Source organism: Mycteria americana, chromosome 4, assembly GCF_035582795.1.
Source record: "Mycteria americana isolate JAX WOST 10 ecotype Jacksonville Zoo and Gardens chromosome 4, USCA_MyAme_1.0, whole genome shotgun sequence".
In the NCBI taxonomy this organism is placed as follows: domain Eukaryota; kingdom Metazoa; phylum Chordata; class Aves; order Ciconiiformes; family Ciconiidae; genus Mycteria; species Mycteria americana.
In genome coordinates, this window is record NC_134368.1 from 58,130,915 (window position 1) to 58,150,053 (window position 19,139).

General features: G+C 51.5%; 1 protein-coding gene and 2 long non-coding RNA genes across 3 annotated transcripts in view; all 3 read right to left on the reverse strand.

Moving 5' to 3' along the window:
- Positions 1-1,116: 1,116 nt before the first annotated feature.
- Positions 1,117-2,401, reverse strand: CXXC4 (CXXC finger protein 4). The gene has a single exon (XM_075500663.1). It carries the CDS (start codon positions 2,395-2,397, stop codon positions 1,177-1,179), a length of 1,221 nt encoding a protein of 406 aa, XP_075356778.1. The 5' UTR covers positions 2,398-2,401; the 3' UTR covers positions 1,117-1,176.
- Positions 2,402-2,493: 92 nt separating this feature from the next.
- LOC142409313 (uncharacterized) lies at positions 2,494-5,386 on the reverse strand. The gene is made up of 3 exons (XR_012775568.1): positions 5,119-5,386; positions 4,888-4,964; positions 2,494-2,579 (listed from the first exon to the last, which is right to left on the reverse strand). It is a non-coding gene; the product is annotated as an uncharacterized LOC142409313 (long non-coding RNA).
- A 9,215-nt stretch (positions 5,387-14,601) lies between these two features.
- LOC142408708 (uncharacterized) overlaps positions 14,602-19,139 on the reverse strand; it is a 79,475-nt gene continuing 74,937 nt past the window's right edge. The window contains exons 4-6 of the long non-coding RNA XR_012775384.1: positions 16,380-16,567; positions 15,672-15,744; positions 14,602-15,567 (exon numbers count right to left, since the gene is read on the reverse strand). This is a non-coding gene — a long non-coding RNA (uncharacterized LOC142408708). The remainder of the gene's footprint in view (positions 15,568-15,671; positions 15,745-16,379; positions 16,568-19,139) is intronic.

Below are 19,139 nucleotides of genomic sequence, written 5' to 3' on the forward strand. Positions count from 1 at the left end.
TGGAATCCCTCGTCCCCCCTCTTCTTGGAGAGAACTCCTGCAAGCAATGAGTTAGGGAATAAACCGCTCTGCACACACGCGCGCGTGCACGCACACAAACAGACAGACGGATGGACAGAGGGAAGTTGCAATTTCTCACGTAGTTGCTAATTTCTGCGACTACAAATCTTGGATGTCACCCAGCATACACTACTCCTCTGTACTAAATCCATCATCCTCGACACCTTCAGACGCATCTGATACGTGCGTCTAACCAGCAACACTGTAATTTTAATAATGACAAGGGATTAGGTATGATTACTAGTCTTTCCCCCGGCTTGTTTCCTTCGCCTAACGATATCAACCGATTGCCGCTCTCCTCCCGGTTGTGTATTTGGGTCCCCATTGTCTGTCGTCCCCGCTACATGAACCGAAATGTCTGCGACACGGGATCTGCCTGTCTCTCGTACGTCTAGCAAACCTGAAAACCTGTCGTTACAGCTTTGGGAAATGCGATACGTTGGCAGCTCCGAGGACACGTCGTAAAAATAACCGTATGTACAGTTCAGTCGGAAATGGGTTCGGTCATACCTGTGCTATTTCCCCCTTGCGTTTCACACACCACGAGCGGGTTACTTCGTGACAGATACTGCCAAAGAGATCGCTCGGGCGCGTTTCACCGACTACCGGGCTCCCCGGCCAGCCGTCTGTCGCGGACACGCGGCCACCGGCCACCCCGGAGATGAACTCGCCACTACTCTCCCCTGAGCTTCCGACGGCGGGAGCCAGGCGTCCCGCTAAGACTTTCCCCTTCCCACCTCCTCCCCGGCCCCGCAGACCGCCCCGGACGGCCCTGATCGCCACTGGCAAAGAGGAGGGAGGAGAAGAGCCCAGAGGCAGCCGGCAGTCTGACAGAAAGAGCGCGGCAGGTACAGCAGGCGAGCAGCGTCTCCCAGGGCCGCGACCCGGCGGGGCGGGGGCCGGCGCCCCCCGGGTGGGGAAGGCCGGGCGCTGCGGCCCGCGGCGGGGCGCCCGCGGGGGCGGCTCTCCGTCCCTCCTCGGCGGGGCCGGCGGCCGCGGCCAGCGCCGAGCTCGGCGGGCGCCGCGGGGGGCGGCGTTTCTCTTCCCTGCGGGGCGGAGAGGGGGCGGGCGGCGGGGCAGCGCCGCGGGGGGCCGCGCCCGCGGCGGGGGGCACCCTCAGAGCCTGAAGGAGGCCTCGGAAAAGGGGTGCTGCATCTTGAAGCTAGACAAGAAGCACTGGAGGGGGGGGGGCAGGGGGTTGAGGAGGGACGGCGGGAGGCTGGGGAAAAAGAAATCATCTCCTCTGACCTCTAGCGAAGTGCCCGGTTTTTTCTTAAGCTCTTCACATTTCCTAAATTTGCAGATCTGGTGTCCCGTTTTGCGGTTCCTGCAACTGCTGCAGACTCCACAGTTGATGAGCCGCTTGCAGGGCACGCACACCCCGCAGCGTTTCCGCTTCTTCTTGGCGGGGTTGCCCGCCCCGGCCCCGGCCCCGCTGCCGCCGCCGCCGCCGGCCCCCCCGCCGCCGCCGCCGCCGCCGCCGCCTCCGCCGCCGCCTCCGCCGCCCCCCGCGCCGGCGGCGGCGCCCAGGGCGGAGGCGGGCGAGGCCGAGGCGTGGCTCTGCGGGCAGTCCGCCAGGTTGGCGATCTGGAAGGCGCTGTCTGTCACGGCGGCCGAGGCGGCGGCCGGGGAGTGCAGGGCCGTCATGACGATGACCCCGGGGGGCAGGGAGAGGCCGCCCAGCGCCGGGATGGCCGAGAAGGTGCCGACGCGCTCGGGGAGGTTCATGATCTCGGCTTCGGCGGCGCCGCACTTGAGCTTGTTCATGCACTCGCCGGCCAGCGGCCGGCAGTGCTCGGGGGAGAGGGTGGAGAGGAAGTTGCCGTTCGCCATGGGCAGGGCGGGCTGCTCGGCCGGCGGGCAGCCGGGCTTGCCCAGCCGCTGCGAGTCGCTCCGGTGGTGCATGCCGCCCCTGCCGGCGTGCAGCGAGGAGGCGGCGGCGGCGGCCGCGGAGGCGGAGGCGGCGGCGGCGGCGGAGGAGGGCTTCCTCGCGCCGCCCGCCGCGCCGCCGCCGCCGCCGCCGCCGCCGCTGCCCCAGAGCATGGCGGTGGCGGCGGCGGCCGTGGCGGTGTCGCAGTTCCAGGGGGACATGCCGATGCGGGCGGCGGCGGCGGCGGCGGCGCTGGGGAAGATGGGGGTGGTGATGCGGGCGATCTTGGCCGCCTGGGGGAAGGCGCCGCCGTTGGTCTTGTAGAAGGTGGCGAAGGAGCGGTACCTCTCCATCTCCGAGTTGTAATCCACAAGGCTGTTGAGGGCCCCCTCGGGCAGGTGGCTGTCCTTGGGCAGCCCCGGCGCCTCGGGGTTGGGGCCGCTCTCCACGCACACGTTGGTGTTCATGGTGGCCGGGGGGGACGGCGGGGGGGGGGGGGGACGGGGCGGGGGGTGGGGGCCGGGGGGAGCGGGACGGGGCGGGGGGGTCGCTTAATCCTCCTCCTCCTCCTCCTCCTCCGGGCGCATTCCCGCGGTGGGTGCCTGGCCGGGCAGCCGCTCCTCCTGCATCCTCACGGGAGCTGCCGCAGCTGAAACACAGAAAGTCATTTCCGAGGGGGTGCGCGCGCGCGGGGGGCGCCAACGGCCACCCCGGGGCGGGGGGGGACACGGACACGGGGGGGGGGACACACACGCCGCCGTACCCGCGGGCAGAGGGCTTGAGGGGGCGGCCCGGGCGAAGCAAGCCCGGTCCCGGGACAAGCCGGCGGGGCGGGTGGGGGGACACGACACACGGCACGGGGAGCGGGAGCTGCCCACCTACCATCTCCGCCGGGGAAAATGAAAAGGCAGGGGGGAAAAAAAAGGGGGGGGGGGATAAATAAAAGGAATAAAAGAAAAAAAAAAAGAGGGAGGCGGGGGGAGGGAGCCGCCAGCTGCCACGGTGTCCTTCTGCGCCCGGCGGTCATTAGCTGCCTGCCGGCACAGCTGGCTCCGCCGGGCGCTGGTCGCGGCGGCAGCGGCCCCCCCGGCCCTCCCTGCCGCGGGGGGGGGGCTGGCTGCGGGCCGCGGGGGAAAACGGGGCTAGCTTGGAAAAAAAAGGCAAAAAAAATACTTAAGGCAGGCAATTTCACAGCTCGTGATCGCGGCGCCTGCAGCTGTACTAAAGAGGGAGTATTTATCCCAGCCTCCCGGGAGGATTCCCCGCCGCCGCCGCCGGGGCTGCGCAGCGCGGGGAGGGCTGGGGGGGACGCAGCCGCCACGGGGACAGCCCCGCTGCGGGCGGCGCGGGGCCGGGGGCTTCGCGGGGGAGAAAACCCGGGGAGGCTGGGGGGGACGGCGCTGTACCTGCTGGGCTAGCCCTCGGCGGGGAAAGATGGCTTTCTGCTTCAGGGTTAGCAAAGTTTCGGAGGGGGGTAAGGACGCGGTGCTGGTTTGATTTCCCGGCGCCCCCCCGGGGGGTGAAGGGGGGCATTTTAGTGTATGGCAATGGGGAAGGTACATTCTGGCAGCCTGCGCGAGCTAAAGCAAAACATAAACATAACTTAAAAAGCCCTCAGTTTATGAACACTGCCTCTTTGTTTTCCAGATGCTCTACCTGAATAGTTTAGATATTTCCAGCATCTTTTCTGCTGTAGGGCTATCGGTCAGAAACCTTCTCTTCGGAGACACTCGTGGGGCTACGTCTAGTTTCCACACTCCGGTATGTTTAGTTCAAAATGGTTATCAATTACGGTAATTACGATCATAATTAGATTAATGAACCGTTTGCAGCCCAACCTACCGAGTGCAAAAACTTCGTCTTCTCCCGACGTCGTGCACTAAAACGCGGGCTTCATGTAAACAAATCCAGATGAAGGGAGCGTAAATCTAGAGGGGAAACCTCACCCCCGGGGGCACTGGGGACCGGCGGGCGTCTTTCCATCGGAAAAAAGGACCCCGAGCCCGCAGGAGCCACCTCTGTGTTTCCACGTCAGGGAAAAACCCAGGCTCTCGCTGCCTTCAGAGGTCTGGTGGCAATACAAAGGCTGCCCCGGAAAGCTCTAGGCTACGCGTCGTCTTGTGGAGGGATGCGAAGGATTTGCGTGTAGCAAAAAAAACCCGAAACCTCTCCCGTTTCCAGAAAGGAAAACCTAGCCGCATGTCCGCGGTAACAACTACTCAATAAAACTAGTTTTGCCAGCCATGTGTAGGAAAGCCACACATCTGGCAAGGAATAAAACCTTAGCCTTCCGCCGTTTGTGCCAGAAGTCAAGGAACATACGCATTTTCTTGCCCTATTCCCCCCAGCGCTGAAGTGGCTTCTCTCCACAAAAGCTTCCCTCGCTGGCTACCTTGCCTCTCCCCGCAGCCCCTCGCGGGGTTTATTGCCACCGGGAGCGAGAAAATGATGGTGCCCACCAGCCGGGTCATTATTGTTTAATCGATGCGTCTCCGGAGCACGAAAAGGGTACCCGAGACGCAGTTATTGATTTCTCCCCCCCCCCCCCAGCTATCGCCCTCATTTCCACGAATGAAATAAATAAATAGGAATCGCTAGCCGGGCTTCGCGATTCTGTCCCTGCTTAAGCTAAATGTGACCGTACACGTTCAATATTGCATGTCTGCTCTGGCAAAGACAGAGAGATCAAAGGTCATACTTAACATTCAGGAGGAGGGGCGGGTGCAGATTAATTAATAAATTAATATAGCGGCGCCTTTTATTGCCCAAGTCTAGCATTAATCTACTTTTACGATCCCAGAGGACAAGAACAAAAAAAAAAAAAAAAGATAAAAACACACACACACAAAAAAAAGAAAACCCACCCCGCCTAAAAAAAAACAAAACCAAAAAACAAACAACCCACGACGGATGGGGGGGGGAAGAAGAGGGGGGAAAAAAGCAAACCAGTCACTTACCAGGCTCTTTATTTGGGGGGGCTTGAGCGTGCAGACGCTACCAGCCTGTCTGCCTTTAATTAGTTGCACATCAGTCCCTAACACAAAGAAGAAGAAGAAGAAGAAGAAGAAAAATATCCAGATGTGCCTTGGCAGCTCCTCAATTACAACTTTGATACTTGTAAACAAACTGCGAGGGGCGGCGGGGAGGGTGGGGGGATAGATGAAGCCGCCGATCCACTAAACAAATACCTGTAAGTGGCTTTTTTTCCCCCCTCTCCCTCTCTCTCTCGTTGCAGAGAAAGGAGGAGGAGGAGGAGGAGGAGGAGGGGGGAGCAGGGGAGGCGGCGGGGGGCGAGGAAGGAGCAGGCACAGAGGGAGTGTGTGTGTGTGTGCGTGCGTGTGTGCGTGTGCGTGTGCGCGGTGGTCTCCTCCGCCGGCGCTGCTCGCCGCCCGTCTCCCGGCGCCCGCCCTCGCACACAGCGCCGGGAGTGCGCGCCCGCCCGCCCGCCCGCCTCTGTGCGTGTGCGTGTGCGTGTGTGTGTGTGTGTGTGTGTGTGTGTGTGTGTGGCGGTGCGGGGGAGGGGAGGGCGGGGGCGGGCGGCGGCGGGGCGATCGCCGCCGAGCCGAGGGAGCGCGCAGGGGTGCGGGCAGCCGCCGCCGAGCGCCTGGCGGTTCCGCCGCCGCCGAGAGGCGCGCACGGGCCGCGGCGGGGCGCAGCGCGGGGCCGCCCCCGCCCCCTGCCCTTCTTCCCTTCTTCCCTTCTTCCCTTCTTCCCTTCCCTTCCTTCCCGCGGCTCGGCTTGGCTCGGCCCGGCCCGGCCCGGCCCGGCGCGGCGGGGCGCTGCGGCCGGCGGCCGCCCGGTGCGGGGCTGCCGGCGGGGGCGGGGCCGCGCCGCGCCGCGCCGCAGAGGGGAGGGGAGGGGAGGGGAGGGGAGGGGAGGGCGCGCCCCGCCGCGCCGCCGCTTCGGCCTTCCACCCCCCCCGCGGGCGGGCGGGGAACTGCCGGGAAAGTTCGTGCCCCGGGAAGTTCGGGGGCGAGCGGGGGTCCCCCCGCCGCGCCCAGCCCGGCAGCGGCGTTACCCGCCGGCAGGCTGGAGCAGGGGCGCGGCGCGCAAGTTAGCGCACGGCCAGGCAGCGCTGCGTTTGTCAAGGGCGTTTGTGTGTCCCTAATGACTGCCCCCCCCCGCCCCCCCCCCCCATTATTTTTGCAGACATGCGAGGTGCTGCAGATTTCCGGCATATTTTGGGGAAATGGAGCCAGCCGAATCGTGGATGTTACACAAGCGCCCCGGCAGTCCCTGGAAGCGCTCTCCGAACGTTTGCCGCTTGCCTGCGAGGACGGCTGTGCCAGAGCCCAGGAGGTGCGTGGCACCTGTCCGTGCAGGCCACGCGTACCCCGCACCTGAGCTGCCAGCCTTCAAAACGCTTCTCTCAACAAGCCACTGACATACAGATGTTGCATGCAAACACGCAGCAGTTCCTTAAAGAATTTCAACAAAGTGTAAAAAAACCCAGCCAAACCCACCTGCCTTCCCCAGAGTTCTTGCAAGCACAAAAAAGGGCCTATATTCACTGAATAAATTATGCATCGCAAGTTCTTCATCCAGCTCCTCTTGGTACCTCCAAGAGCGAGCGCTGGCACTTACAGAGACACTGCTGCAGCCTGGTGCAGCCGGCGTGGGCACTCAGCAGTTCAGAAATGGATGTCTCTGCCAGGGAAATCATTTTAGCCATCCGTAAATTACAGAAAAAGAAGGGAAAGTCGTACCATTTCATTGGCTTTATATGGAAGTAAATGAAGGCTTTATTTGCAGACCGAAGTTTTATTTCCTTGCGCTCCAATCTGAATACAAGCTCGGGGTGCTCAACGCTAAGGAATTACCCGCGGGAAAGCGCCGCAGGAACTTTTTCCCAGGAGCAGTAGGAAGAGGTGGATTTCGGCAGCGGGATTTGGCGAGGACCAGCAGCCTCGCGGTTAATACTCCAACAAGTGAGACCAATGGGTCGGGAAGAGGGACAGTTATGGTCGATCGGGTAGCTCGCAGATCTCCGAGAAGTCACACCACTGGTATTTACGTTATGGATTGGTACGCTTTATTTGGAAGCGGTACAGTCTATCAAACTAATAATCTGCCTCTAGCCACACAACATGCATTTTAAAATACCCCCAAACATGTATTTACATAATAAAGCGTAACCTCCCTACTAGCGAGCGTCATCCCTTGTGACAGTTCTGCTGCCTTTTTCAAAGTCTTTTCTGGTTTGATACATTTTAATATGAACTTATGGGAAAAATACAAATGAGGGGAAACGATGTTTCGGTAATGTCACAAAGTGACAAAAAACAAGCGCTTTTCCTGTTGAGGTTCATTCCCTACCACTTCTCTCCCAAATTAGTTGTCAAAAGCCACATGCGATACTCCAAACACCGAGGACGTTTTTGAAACACAGACTCCTCCTGAACTCCAAACTTCCTTTAATCACAACCCGGGTCTCACTTAAGCAATCCTTTCCGAGTTAATTTATTACTCTTGAAGGAGTTACATTTTTAATAACCTAAAAGAGGAAAAGGGGAAAACTCTGATAATCTTTTCTCATGCATAAGGAAGACCGTTTCATGTATTTTTTAATTGTCATGTGAATTAAATTGCGGTGCTATATATAACCTTTCTGCTCCAGCCTGGAAAACTTGCACACTTTTCTGGTGTTGGGGAGGAAGTGTGGAATCCAATTCAGATGGATTTTCTCTGAAACCTTTTGTTCAGTAGAGGGGTTTTTGTTTTCAGATACGACTCTGTTTTATCCTGCGGTCTGCCCTGAGCCTGGGGGCCGAGGAGAGCTGGAAGAGTGGAAAATGTACAAGTGTTTATCGGTGAGGTAGCCAACCTTCCAGCTACAACTTTCTCATCATGAGCCTTAAGAAAGCAATTCCAGATTGTCCCTTTCACCGTAACATGTGCGTGGATGGGAGGGATGGAAAGTTAAAAATCACAGGCTCTGTTTTTCATCCAGAAACCATTGCTATTTCATTTTTAGCAGGAATGCAGCGAGAGCAGTATGTTGCAACATTGTGAACATGGGAGCTGCCCTGCCTTTGTAAATATTAAGGTTGATCTGAAAGAAAGTTGCAAAAAAAAAAAGAAACAAACTGAAATTCACCTCCTGTTCTTGTTCATTCTGTGCCTGGCTGTAGCGGGTATCTGCAAGCTGGAGGTTGTAAACCTACCCTGATCCATCAGTATTATAAGCATTGCTCCAGAATTAGAGAAAGGAGGTGAAGCAAGCCCTTGGGGAATGCAGCAGTTCATTACAGACTGCTAGCTGGGTCTTTTTTTTTCTAATATTATTACTCTTTCCTTTTGTGTGCTGTTTTCCTAGGGCTCCTGAAGCCCGCAGATCCACCATCAGGGCTGGACTCTCCCTCGGCTGCTGCATTTGCATTCCCTTCCGCCGGGGCCAGGAGCTCTAAAAATGTCCCTGACCGCACGCGCTGTGGCTCTGGCTCTCCCCTGGGTGCTGCCGGCACGTGTCCTGAGCAGGCTGCCCTTGGGGTGCGGGCCTCTGCCGCAGAAGAACTGCGGATGGGGACTGGAAAAGCAGCTGCCTTTGCTCCCCTCGCTTTCTCGTGGGGAGATCTCCCGCCTTGCACTGGAAGTGGTAGGTTTTCATTCAGGACCACCTTCTTTAACCTGCCCCCAGCTCTGTGCCTCACCCCTTGATGAAAATGGAAACGGTGGCTCAGCTGTTTTCCACCCTTGAGAAGAGACACAGCCTTTCTTCTCGCACCAGTCTTGTAGGCACTCCAAATGGACTGTCCTCCCCTTCCGGGACAGGGCGTAAATTGAAGAAGAGATGCACGAGCTTTCTCAGAGTTCCCAAACCAATTTCTCTTTTATTTCATTGGTGCAAGAAACACGTGGAAACGTACGGAGATGTCTTGTACACCATCCACAACAATAACAGCACACCTGCACCCCGTTGCCTGGAATCCCTCATAACTCTTTAACATCCTTTGAGCGACAAATTATTCCATGGACTCCCCGGGACCTGGGCTCCAACCTAGCCTGAAAGCTGTCTGTCTGCACTGCCGTGATAGCGAACCCAGCCCCTCTGAGCAGTGGTTCATCTCTGTGACTTCCAGCAGTGCTAGGCACCCTCCTTCCTTCCTCCGTAGGTGCCCGTCTCTCTGCTGGCACTCGTGTACGGTTCCTCCTTCTCACGGCTGTGGCCAGGCACCTCCCGAACACCTCCCTCGTGCCTGCCCCCGCTGCTTTCCACACATGCGGCCCATCCCAGCTCCCTGCCGAAAAGGGACGCCTCGCTGCTTGCCAGCTACTGTGGAGTTCTTGCCTCAATAAAGGAACAGACCAGGCACAAACTAGTTTTTGTGTGCTGCAAGAAAAGACACCTGAGAACTGCTGTAACGCATAATCTGCCAGCAAAAATAAGGTTAAAACCATCCATTAGAATGCCTTGCTTATCATCCAGTATTACTGAAAACCGTTCTCCTTGCTTTTGTTTGAAAGGAAATGCAGTGATTACCCCCCTATTACAGACACCTACAAATATTTACTAAAATAATGTAGCAGAGCAATTTTTTTAAAAGTTGTCGCAGCTTAAATATTCCCGTTAGTTTGAATCTGGTTTGATTCTGCTGCAAGTACAGCCGCTTTCCTGCTGCTTCCTAGGCAGGAGTCCAGGTTGCTGATCTCCAATTATGCCGACTCCCAGAGGGCTCGATCCGTCGCTGATGCAAGTCAACGTCGCAGCGCTGCATTCGATGGGATGCTGCCAGCTGAGAAACAGCAGCGCCCAGGAAAAAGAAAACCCACAGCGATCCTCGTACCCTCGATGCTGGGATCCTCACGGGACACAGACCGAGAGCTCTGAAACTCGGGTCCAAAGAGCTGGCTACTAAAACCACCTGGGTTTGTTTAGACCACCTCAGTATCTCCACAAGTCTCTCCTCTGTGAGTGATGGCCCACGTGTCGGTGCCACAGTTTCATTTCTTTCTGGTTCTTAAAAACCTGCCCTTTATTGGAGGGGGGCTGGAGTGGCTTTTAGCCTGTGAATGCTGTATGAATCTAAATGACATGCTAGAAATGTCATGCCAGCAGCTAACGAGGGGGTTTAGAACAAGCACTCCCTGGCCAGTACGTAGCAAGCACGGGCTTGTTCACCTAATCAGCTTTAGGGCTCCTTGGTGCCAAGGGGCTTGTATTCTGGTTTTGTCAAACGGCATCGCACAAACGCTTCTCTGGGGCAGCTACTCAGAAAGTGTATTTGTTCTTTTGGGGGTTGCATGTCCTCCAAAAAAATCTGTAAGAAAGGTTTGTATCACTGCTGCTAGTCCAGGTTGCCTCACAGGTTTTTTTTTCTTTCAGGCCCTATTTTCAGATACTTCTCGGTTTGTCAAGTTTCACCGCTTTGCCTAAAAGTTCCCTGCTTGAGAGGCACGCGGTCTCTAAAACCGTTCAGCTGGTTTCCAGACTTCATTCTTAACAAACACATTTTCTGTGCTAAGATAATAACTATTTAAGAACTACTTTGCTAAGGAGCTCTAATGCCTTTGCACTTAGAAGCAAAAGTTTGAAATTTGGTCATCGTGAACATACCTCATTCAGCCAAATTGCACAAATTTCTGAGCTATAAGAAAAAAACTCTTACTTCACACATAAAAGAATTGTTAGAAGCGCAGCAGGGAAAAATTCTGCGAGATGTCTCTTTTTGGCTGATCTTTGAAAAAGATTCCCTCTGTAAACGCATTCCCGGCACTGGAAATGCTAAGTGATCTGACAATAGCAAAAGGTAGGCATCTGCCACAGAGCATTCAAGTTGAGTGATCTCTTTTATCAAGTTATCAAAACAAGGCTGATCCCGCTTCCAGAGTGTGGAGACAGACTCATTGATGTTTGAGAAGTACACAGGTACCACAGAGAGAACCTGTAGAAATTTTGGAATGTGGATGTGTGGAGTTGGGGCAACTTTGTGAAGGAAGGAAGGACTGATGCTGAAAAGGGACCACGGACTAAATGAGGAAACAAGCCTGTGGGAAGACTAGTATGCGATCCGGCCATTAAGAGCCTGATCAGGCATACGTATCAAGCTGGTAAAGTAAGGATTGAATGGATAAACTCAACTCGGGCATCTCCTAGCTTCTGAGCACTTCAGTCTGTGACCCTTGCAAAGGTTCTGGAGGTTTCTAACCCCTTGGCTTGGCTGCTTTCTGAATTTTGGTACTCGTCTTGGCAGTGACAGATTTTGCTTTACCTCCATACTTAAGTTTGTGATGAGGGAATTCCATTTTCACATTTAATGAATCCGGGAGAGCAAGGATTTCATTAGAAAGCAGCGTTTTGTCAATTTAACACCAGCTTCAGATGAATGACAGTCATCTTGAGCCAGATTTTCATTTCACATCATGTGCGTATCACTGTGATCAAGCACCTCTGGTAGCTTATACCAATGAAAAATCAAGCTCATACCACTAGTGACTGAGCCCTGACTTTGGCCCTGGGATGCCCAGGATAGCTACATCAAGATATTCCAGGCTTTGTTGGACTGGAAGAGCATCTGAAACCTCAATAGTAAGTAAACCCAACGTTTTTACTATGTCATAAAACAACAAAAGAAACAATAGTTATCTGCTTCAGGTGATTTCTATAGGAAGGGAATTTGAGTGAGATTTTTCTCTAGAGAAAAGTCTTTTCTCTATAGTTGTGATGTTGCACAGGTTTGGTCACCTTCTCATTGAAATAGCTGGAGATTCTGTTATCAGCTCAGTTCTCACACTGACAAAAGGCACATGTATATTTTACTATCCAGTTTTGTAAATGCTTTGCTCCCCTCATCTGTTATCACATTTTCACTGTTAAAGATTCAGGCTTGTCTGCAATAAGCTTATGTTTTTAAAATACTTGATTTCACACAATACTATTATTTATGGTTAAGGCTTCATTGGGAAGAATGACAATCAATCATGACTCAAAGATGGTCTCAGTGCCAGAAGCACTCGTATCCTTCTACAGCCCATCATTCTGACTTGCAATAAGCACCAGCAGGCAGCGGATGGTCACTTCCCTTACCATCCCCTGAGGTCATGTTAATCAGCCCTCAGCTTTACTGTCAGAAGGCATAAAAATGGGACTCTGCACGCTGCACACTGTGGGACTGATGGATGATCCCAGAGAAGTACTGTTGATCCTCCATCAATGTCCCCAGAACTTGTTTCTTTCTCTGATTTCAGAGGTATCCACAGACAAATAGGGGAGCTGTCGTGGTTTAACCCCATCCGGCAACTAAGCCCCACCCAGCCGCTCGCTCACTCCCCCCCGGCGGGATGGGGGAGAGAATCACAAAAGTGAGAAAACTCGTGGATTGAGATAAAGACAGTTTAATAGGGAAAGCAAAAGCTGCACACACAAGCAAAGCAAAATTCGTTCACTACTTCCCACTGGCAGGCGGTTGGCCATCTCCAGGACTCCATCACATGTAACGGTTACTTAGGAAGACAAACGCCATGACTCGGAACATCCCCCCTTTCCTTCTTCTTCCCCCAGCTGTATATACTGAGCATGACACCATATGGTATGGGATATCCCTTTGGTCAGCTGGGGTCAGCTGTCCCAGCCGTGTCCCTCCCAGCTTCTTGTGCACCCCCAGCCTCCTCGCTGGTGGGGTGGGGTGAGGAGCAGAAAAGGCCTTGGCTCTGGGTGAGAGCCCTGTGTTACCAGCACTGTTTTCCAGCATAAATCCAAAACACAGCCCCATACTAGCTACTGTGAAGAAAATTAACTCTACCCCAGCCAAACCCAGCACATTCTCCACCCCTTATTCCATACCATTTACGTCATGCTAAGGTCCTACACTATCCAATACATCCTCATTAACCACCACCTCCCTTCCCATGCTTAGATACAATACACAGATATCATTCCCTTACTGTATGGACCACCTCTGTGAAATGTCTGTAAAATGTCCAGAAATGTCCACTGAGTTCATTTAGTCCATGACTTTGGGCTCCATGTTATGGTGGTCACTCAGGACAGGAGAGGTGCTGTGTTGCGTGGAATTACTGGGCACCAAAGCCAGCTCAGGTCAGGTCACTGCTGCACTTGCGCTGCTTCTTGTAAGGCTTGTCCTCCATCGGTTCCGGTGGTTCCTGCTATAGTAATACCTGTAACATGCAACTCAGATCCCGGGTTACAACAATTTAAAGGTATTTCCATTACAATCTCCACCCCTGGTCCCTTTGGACCAGACCATTGGGTTTAACATTGCAATGAACTCCTCCCCTTGCCCCTGCTCCGGCTTGGACTTACCCACAGACTGTAGTCCCCTAAGGTTGTACCTGCTCCAAGTGGAGCCTTATCTACGAGCCACAGTCTCTCCAGGGGTGTACCTGCTGTGGCATGGACTTATCCACAGCCACAGTCACTTTGAGGTGCACCTGTTCCAGCGTGGCCTTATCCATGGGCCACAATGCCTTCAGAGATAGACCTGCTCCAGCATGGCCTTACCCACAGCTGCAGTCCCTTCAGAAGTAAACCTGCTCCAACATGGCCTTACCCACGGCTGCAGTCCCTCCAGGGGCGTACCTGCTCTGTCATGGGCTTATCCATGGCCACACACTTTGAGGTGCTCCAGCATGACCTCATGCACAGCCACTGATGCTTCGAGGTGTATCTGTTGCAGCATGGACTCATCCTTGGGCCACAAGCCCTTCAGAGGTATACCTGCTGCGGCACAGATGTAACCACGGCCACAGACACTTCAAGATGTACCTGCTCTGGTGTGGACTTATTCATGGCCACAGACACTTTGAGGTATCCTGCTCCCGCGTGGACTCATCCACAGGTCACAGTCCCTTTGACTCGAGTTCACACTGCAGTTCCAGCCTGACCAGTACAGCAGCACAGAAACAGCAGCGATGCCCTGGCCATCTGCCAGCCCAGGCGCATGGCCGTTGCTGTTATCAACCTGTTCCCAGGCACAGCACAGTAAGATGATCAGCAGTACAGCAAGCAGCAAAAGCAAAAAGCAGCTAAGAACGAGCACTGGACTCTAACATACAGTAAGGCAAGCAAGCCCCATGGCAAGTACAGGAGCTTGTCAATTAATAGCTAAACAGCAATAAGAGCTATAAATTCAATCTAGCACGTTCCAGTCAAAGCTGTTGTTATCTCAACCCTTCGAGCCCCACGTTGGGCGCTAGAAAGGATTGTTGTGGTTTAACCCCAGCCAGCAACTAAGCCCCACACAGCCGCTCACTCACTCCCCTCCCAGTGGGATGGGGGAGAGAATAAAAGTGAATAAAAGTGAGAAAAAAATAATAAAAGAAAAAAAGAATAAAAGTGAGAAAAGTTGTGGGTTGAGATAAAGGCAGTTTAATAGGTAAAGCAAAAGCCGCGCACGCAAGCAAAGCAAACCAAGGAATTCGTACACTACTTCCCATGGGCAGGCAGGTGTTCAGCCATCTCCAGGAAAGCAGGGCTCCACCACGCGTAACGGGTACTTGGGAAGACAAACGCCATCACTCTGAACGTCCTCCCCTTTTCTTCTTCCCCCAGCTTTATATGCTGAGCATGACGCTGTATGGTGTGGAACAGCCCTTTGGTCAGCTGGGGTCAGCTGTCCCAGCCGTGTCCCCTCCCAGCTTCTTGTGCACCCCCAGCCTCCTCGCTGGTGGGGTGGGGTGAGGAGCAGAAAAGGCCTTGGCTCCGTGTAAGCACTGCTCAGCAATAATGAAAACATCCCTGTGTTATCAACACTGTTTCCAGCACAAATCCAAAACACAGCCCCATACTAGCTACTGTGAAGAAAATTAACTCCTCCCCAGCCAAAAGCAGCACAGGTGCGGAGACCAGCTGGCTGCTCCACACATCAGGTGGTTTAAAAGATGCCACAAGTAGCTGGATACTGACAGCACAGTATCTGTCATCTACATGGCTGCAACTAAGCACCTCCTTTGTAAGGCGGGACATTCAGCAGCAGGTATCATCTCACAGAAAAGGTAACTGCTGAGGTTTAGATAATACCAGTTTCCATCAGTTTATGACCGTCACCCCAGTTCGCTGAATGCTTTTCAATATTCACCTACTTACAGCTGTGGCCCCAGACGTTCAAGAAAGAGGATGTTGGGGAAGGGAAATGATACCCCAGATGCCAATGAGTGGTCAGAAGAATACATTACGTCCCAAGAATGGCGACAAAATGTGAGCTACTGGACTTGGGAAGGACAAGAATGAACACATTGAAAAGCAAACAAAAAAAAAAGCTGGTAAGAGCAGAGGAAGAAAAATGGATAAACTGTATTGTGAGGATTTATCAGGAAAATCAGGGCAGAACAAAACACAGATGGCACCACAAGGGACATAAGCAAACTTTCTTGTTTCAACAAGACAGCTATCCTTTCTCACACGTGTGCAGTCCCATCCAAATGTGCAGTCACACAAATATTTTAAGCTGCTCTCTCCTGCCAGCAAGAGCGTTGTTATGACGGCAGCCCGTGCTGCGCCGCCTGGATGAGCCCCCAGAGAAAGCCCTCTCACCTCTCACTCACTCGCTGGCGTGCCAGCCGATTCCCCGCACACCTCACTACGTGCTCTGAATGACGATCACGTTCCAGTTAGTGCCTCAGCCCTTTCTGGGTGTAACTTTAGCCCCCTTGAGCAAACACACACATGCTTTACGCTGCATCTGCGGAATGGAAGAAACAAGGCCCTGAGTACAGAGATCTTGTTAAAACATGCTACAGGCAGACCAGGAGATATTATCGAGCAATTGAACAAGGACCAATATACCTTTGGTTTTGAAATTCTCTCTGTTATCCCTTTTCTGCTGGATCCACTTGATTCCAAGGTGCAAAGTGTTATCCTAAGCAGGATGACAGAAATGCCCATTGTTAATTAATGTTATTATTTTATTACTCGCAGTACTTAATGGCCCAAGACATTTTAGCTGATAATTGAGATCGAGTAACAGGGTTATTTCTTTTATACCTGGACTGTATGTAAGGATATAAAAAAAGCGCTATACAAATACTTCAGGGTAGAGATCACTCAGTATGCAGAGTTTTCCTTAACACCTCTCAAGCACATTTAATACTCAGGTTTGCTGTTACACAAGGTAATAAACTGACCAAAAAACAATTGCTCTTATAGATAAAGTGAACATTAAGGCTTTAATCAACAATGCTGTCAAAACATTTAGAAGAAATTAGTTTATCATGCATAGCAAAGATGGGTTTCTTGAGACCTCTAATGAAAGCTGATATAGCCATTATCTGATTACTGTAATGTACACCCAATCATTAATACAAAAGTCCTCTTTAATGATCTCTGTTTTATGGCCACAGCCATCCTAGGAGGAAGCCGGGAGGTGGGAAGGGGAAAGTATTGCTTCTTGATTTTGTTTATGCCAGTTCTAATGGGGTTGTGGCACTGAAGAATGCTAATTCGAGACTGGTGTTTATTTCTTGGCCCTGATCACAAGACTTGGGTCAGACTTACGAGAGGTCAGCAGTATTTGATGTCCTCAGGGCAAAATTATGCTAGTCGAGATTAATCCAGAGGCTGTGCCAGTCTTCTGCAGTCCCAGGGACTGCCGGTTGGCATATTAAGATGGTGTGAATCCACGCTCCCCATCGCAGCTGTGCTGAACCAAGTCTTGGTACGAGTAAGGAGCTGTGCCCTGGCATCTGCGTGGAAATGATGATCATGCTTTTCAGTAGCAAAAACAAGGAGAAAGTAAAGATGCATAAGGGGTATGGTAATTATTTCTCAAGTTTGTTATAGCAAACTGCACTCTGTTGTTATTTTGCTGCTGGCTTCTGCTAATAATTTGCTCTCAGTTTTTAAAGAATAGACCCCAAAAGAAATTTCTTGGCATCTGGCTCAATCAAAATGGAAAAAGTCATAATAAGGAAACTGTCTTTCAGAGAGAGTAAGGACTGTGTTCTCTGAATGTAGATTTTTTTAATGACTTTGGATTTTGCAGATTGTAGTCATTATACAGCTATTTATGAGGAAGTATTATTGTTGTCTTTGTCAACAAAAAAAAGCCTTGAGAACACTGTCTGTCACCTAGGATTAGTATTGCCAAAAAATAAATGTTCTCTCAATATTTTTGCGGATGTTTTCACAGGATCATTAGAGAACCTGAACCCCACTATTACTGCAAATTAAAAATTATTTAATAGTGCTGCCTGTGAAAGAGGTTTTTTTACAGTTGTCAAAGACCTCAGACACTGATCATTTTGTTTAACAATACATTATTTTCTTTTAGTACTTCTAGACAAATTGCAGGTGTTATGATTCTTTAAATGTCTCTGTTATTGTAAAAGCACTAGTATGAGTGAATAAATAGTTGCCTAAAATAGGTATTGTTTTTGCATCTTTAAAAGCAAGGTACCAAGAACACCAATAATATGTTTACCTCAAAAATATGAATGTCTTCCTGTACCATTCAATGCACGCTGCAAGTTTTAGAGCTTTGTATCTCTTTGGAGAGAGTTCCTACTGCGTATCATTTAAGTCTCATGTAAACTTGTAGGTTAAGTGGTACATTAGGCTTGTTCTGAATCAGAAATTAAATGTATCCCTTGGGAATGCTTCTAAATATTTTGACTTTAATGACTGAGCTTTTTAGCCTTCCTCTTTGTTATAGTCAGTCTCAGAATTAGCTTTTTGTTGCTCCCCCCATCATTCCTTCTCCTGTCTGGAGAATCTCAGCTGCTAAAACCCACCACTGCCAAACCTGCTGCAGACTGCGGACAAAAGAGAAAGTTGAATGAAACAGGAACACTCAAGCTTCCCATTCGTGCCATGCTGTGACTATAAAACAATGGAGTCACAGCAGACCTGTAGAGTACGTAAAAGAAATGGACCTTTAAGGAATGTATGTTTTCACACACTGACAGGGGTACTAAGCTCCCTCATTTTCCTACCATATGCAATTCCTCACTGTGTATAATTCTATCTACATTCCTGTGGTTCAATTCCTGCTGCAGCCATGATAAATGTCCTTTTTATATTTAGGAATTTGGGGGTTACTCATCTTTCATTTCTATTGTTATCAAATCTGTATTTCAAATATCTGTCTGCATCCTGCTCATTCCAGTGTGATACAAGAGTCTACAGATAATATAAGCACCCCGTGCTTAAATACACCCATGCTATGCCTCCAGAATTGAGCTCGCTGTTCACTTTGGCTGATATTCTTCCTTGGCCACTCCACCCCACAGCAATCATTTCAGCACCGTTAGTTCACCTGACCTTCCTCTGCATTTGATCCGACTCAATAAACCCATTCATTTTTCCTAACAAAACACTGGAAGTTTCCAAATGATTTTTGCTTCCCAGGGAAAACTTCAGAATGAATGCATGCACATACATATGTACATTTACGTATGTACAATGGCCGTTTGCTTGCGCAGTGGTCCTGGGGGAGACCAAACTTGAGCTGTCAATAACATAATTCGCTTTAGAGTGCAGGTCACAGACAGGCCTGAATGGCATCTTAAAGATTCTTGTCTATCTCCCTTGACTCAGATTTATATGCTAAAAGGTAAAGTCAGGTGAGATGAGTCCAACCCATAGCACCCAAATGACCCATTCGCAATGAGGAGGCTGATGCACCAGAAGCTGTAAGAGAGAGTGTGCAGGGAAAGGATAGGTTGCCAAAGCACAATCCAAGACTGATCCAGAGAAGACTCAAAACTCAAATACTGATCAGATTTACAGCAGACTTAATCTAAGAAGCAATATGATTAGCAAAGGTGAGAAGCAATGAAAATGGGAAGACTGGAAAAGATATGAGTAATAGTAGCACGGTCATATGTTCACAGCAACTATGCACAATGGGGTAGTTGTGAATCAAAGTAGTTTTAGTTATTACTAGGTCTGGTTTACGTACAATCTCTTTAACTATAAATAAAATAATCTCTCCTCAATTACCAATCAAGCTAGGTACCTTTGGCAAGGTGTTTTCTTCAAGCATTACAGTAAAAAGTGGTTTTTGAAGGACTTAAAAGGCAGATGCAGCTGGGATGGATTAGAAATCTTTATGGAAGGAGAGAAAATGAGTATTGCCATGGGAGGGAAAGGCAGACATGATTTGACTCACTGGTCTTTCTTCTGTCTAGTGGACACGTAAGATCACTCTGTCACTGTGGAAGAGTCTCCTCCAGTTGTAAGTAAGCTCAACCATTATTATCTGTCTCCAGGAATCTCTAGTATGCAAGTCTTACTTTCTTCCCCCATGAAACACCT

What these genes read in the sequence shown, in the direction of transcription:
- CXXC4 (XM_075500663.1), bottom strand. Translation starts at nt 2,397, where the DNA reads ATGAACACCAACGTGTGCGTGGAGAGCGGCCCCAACCCCGAGGCGCCG.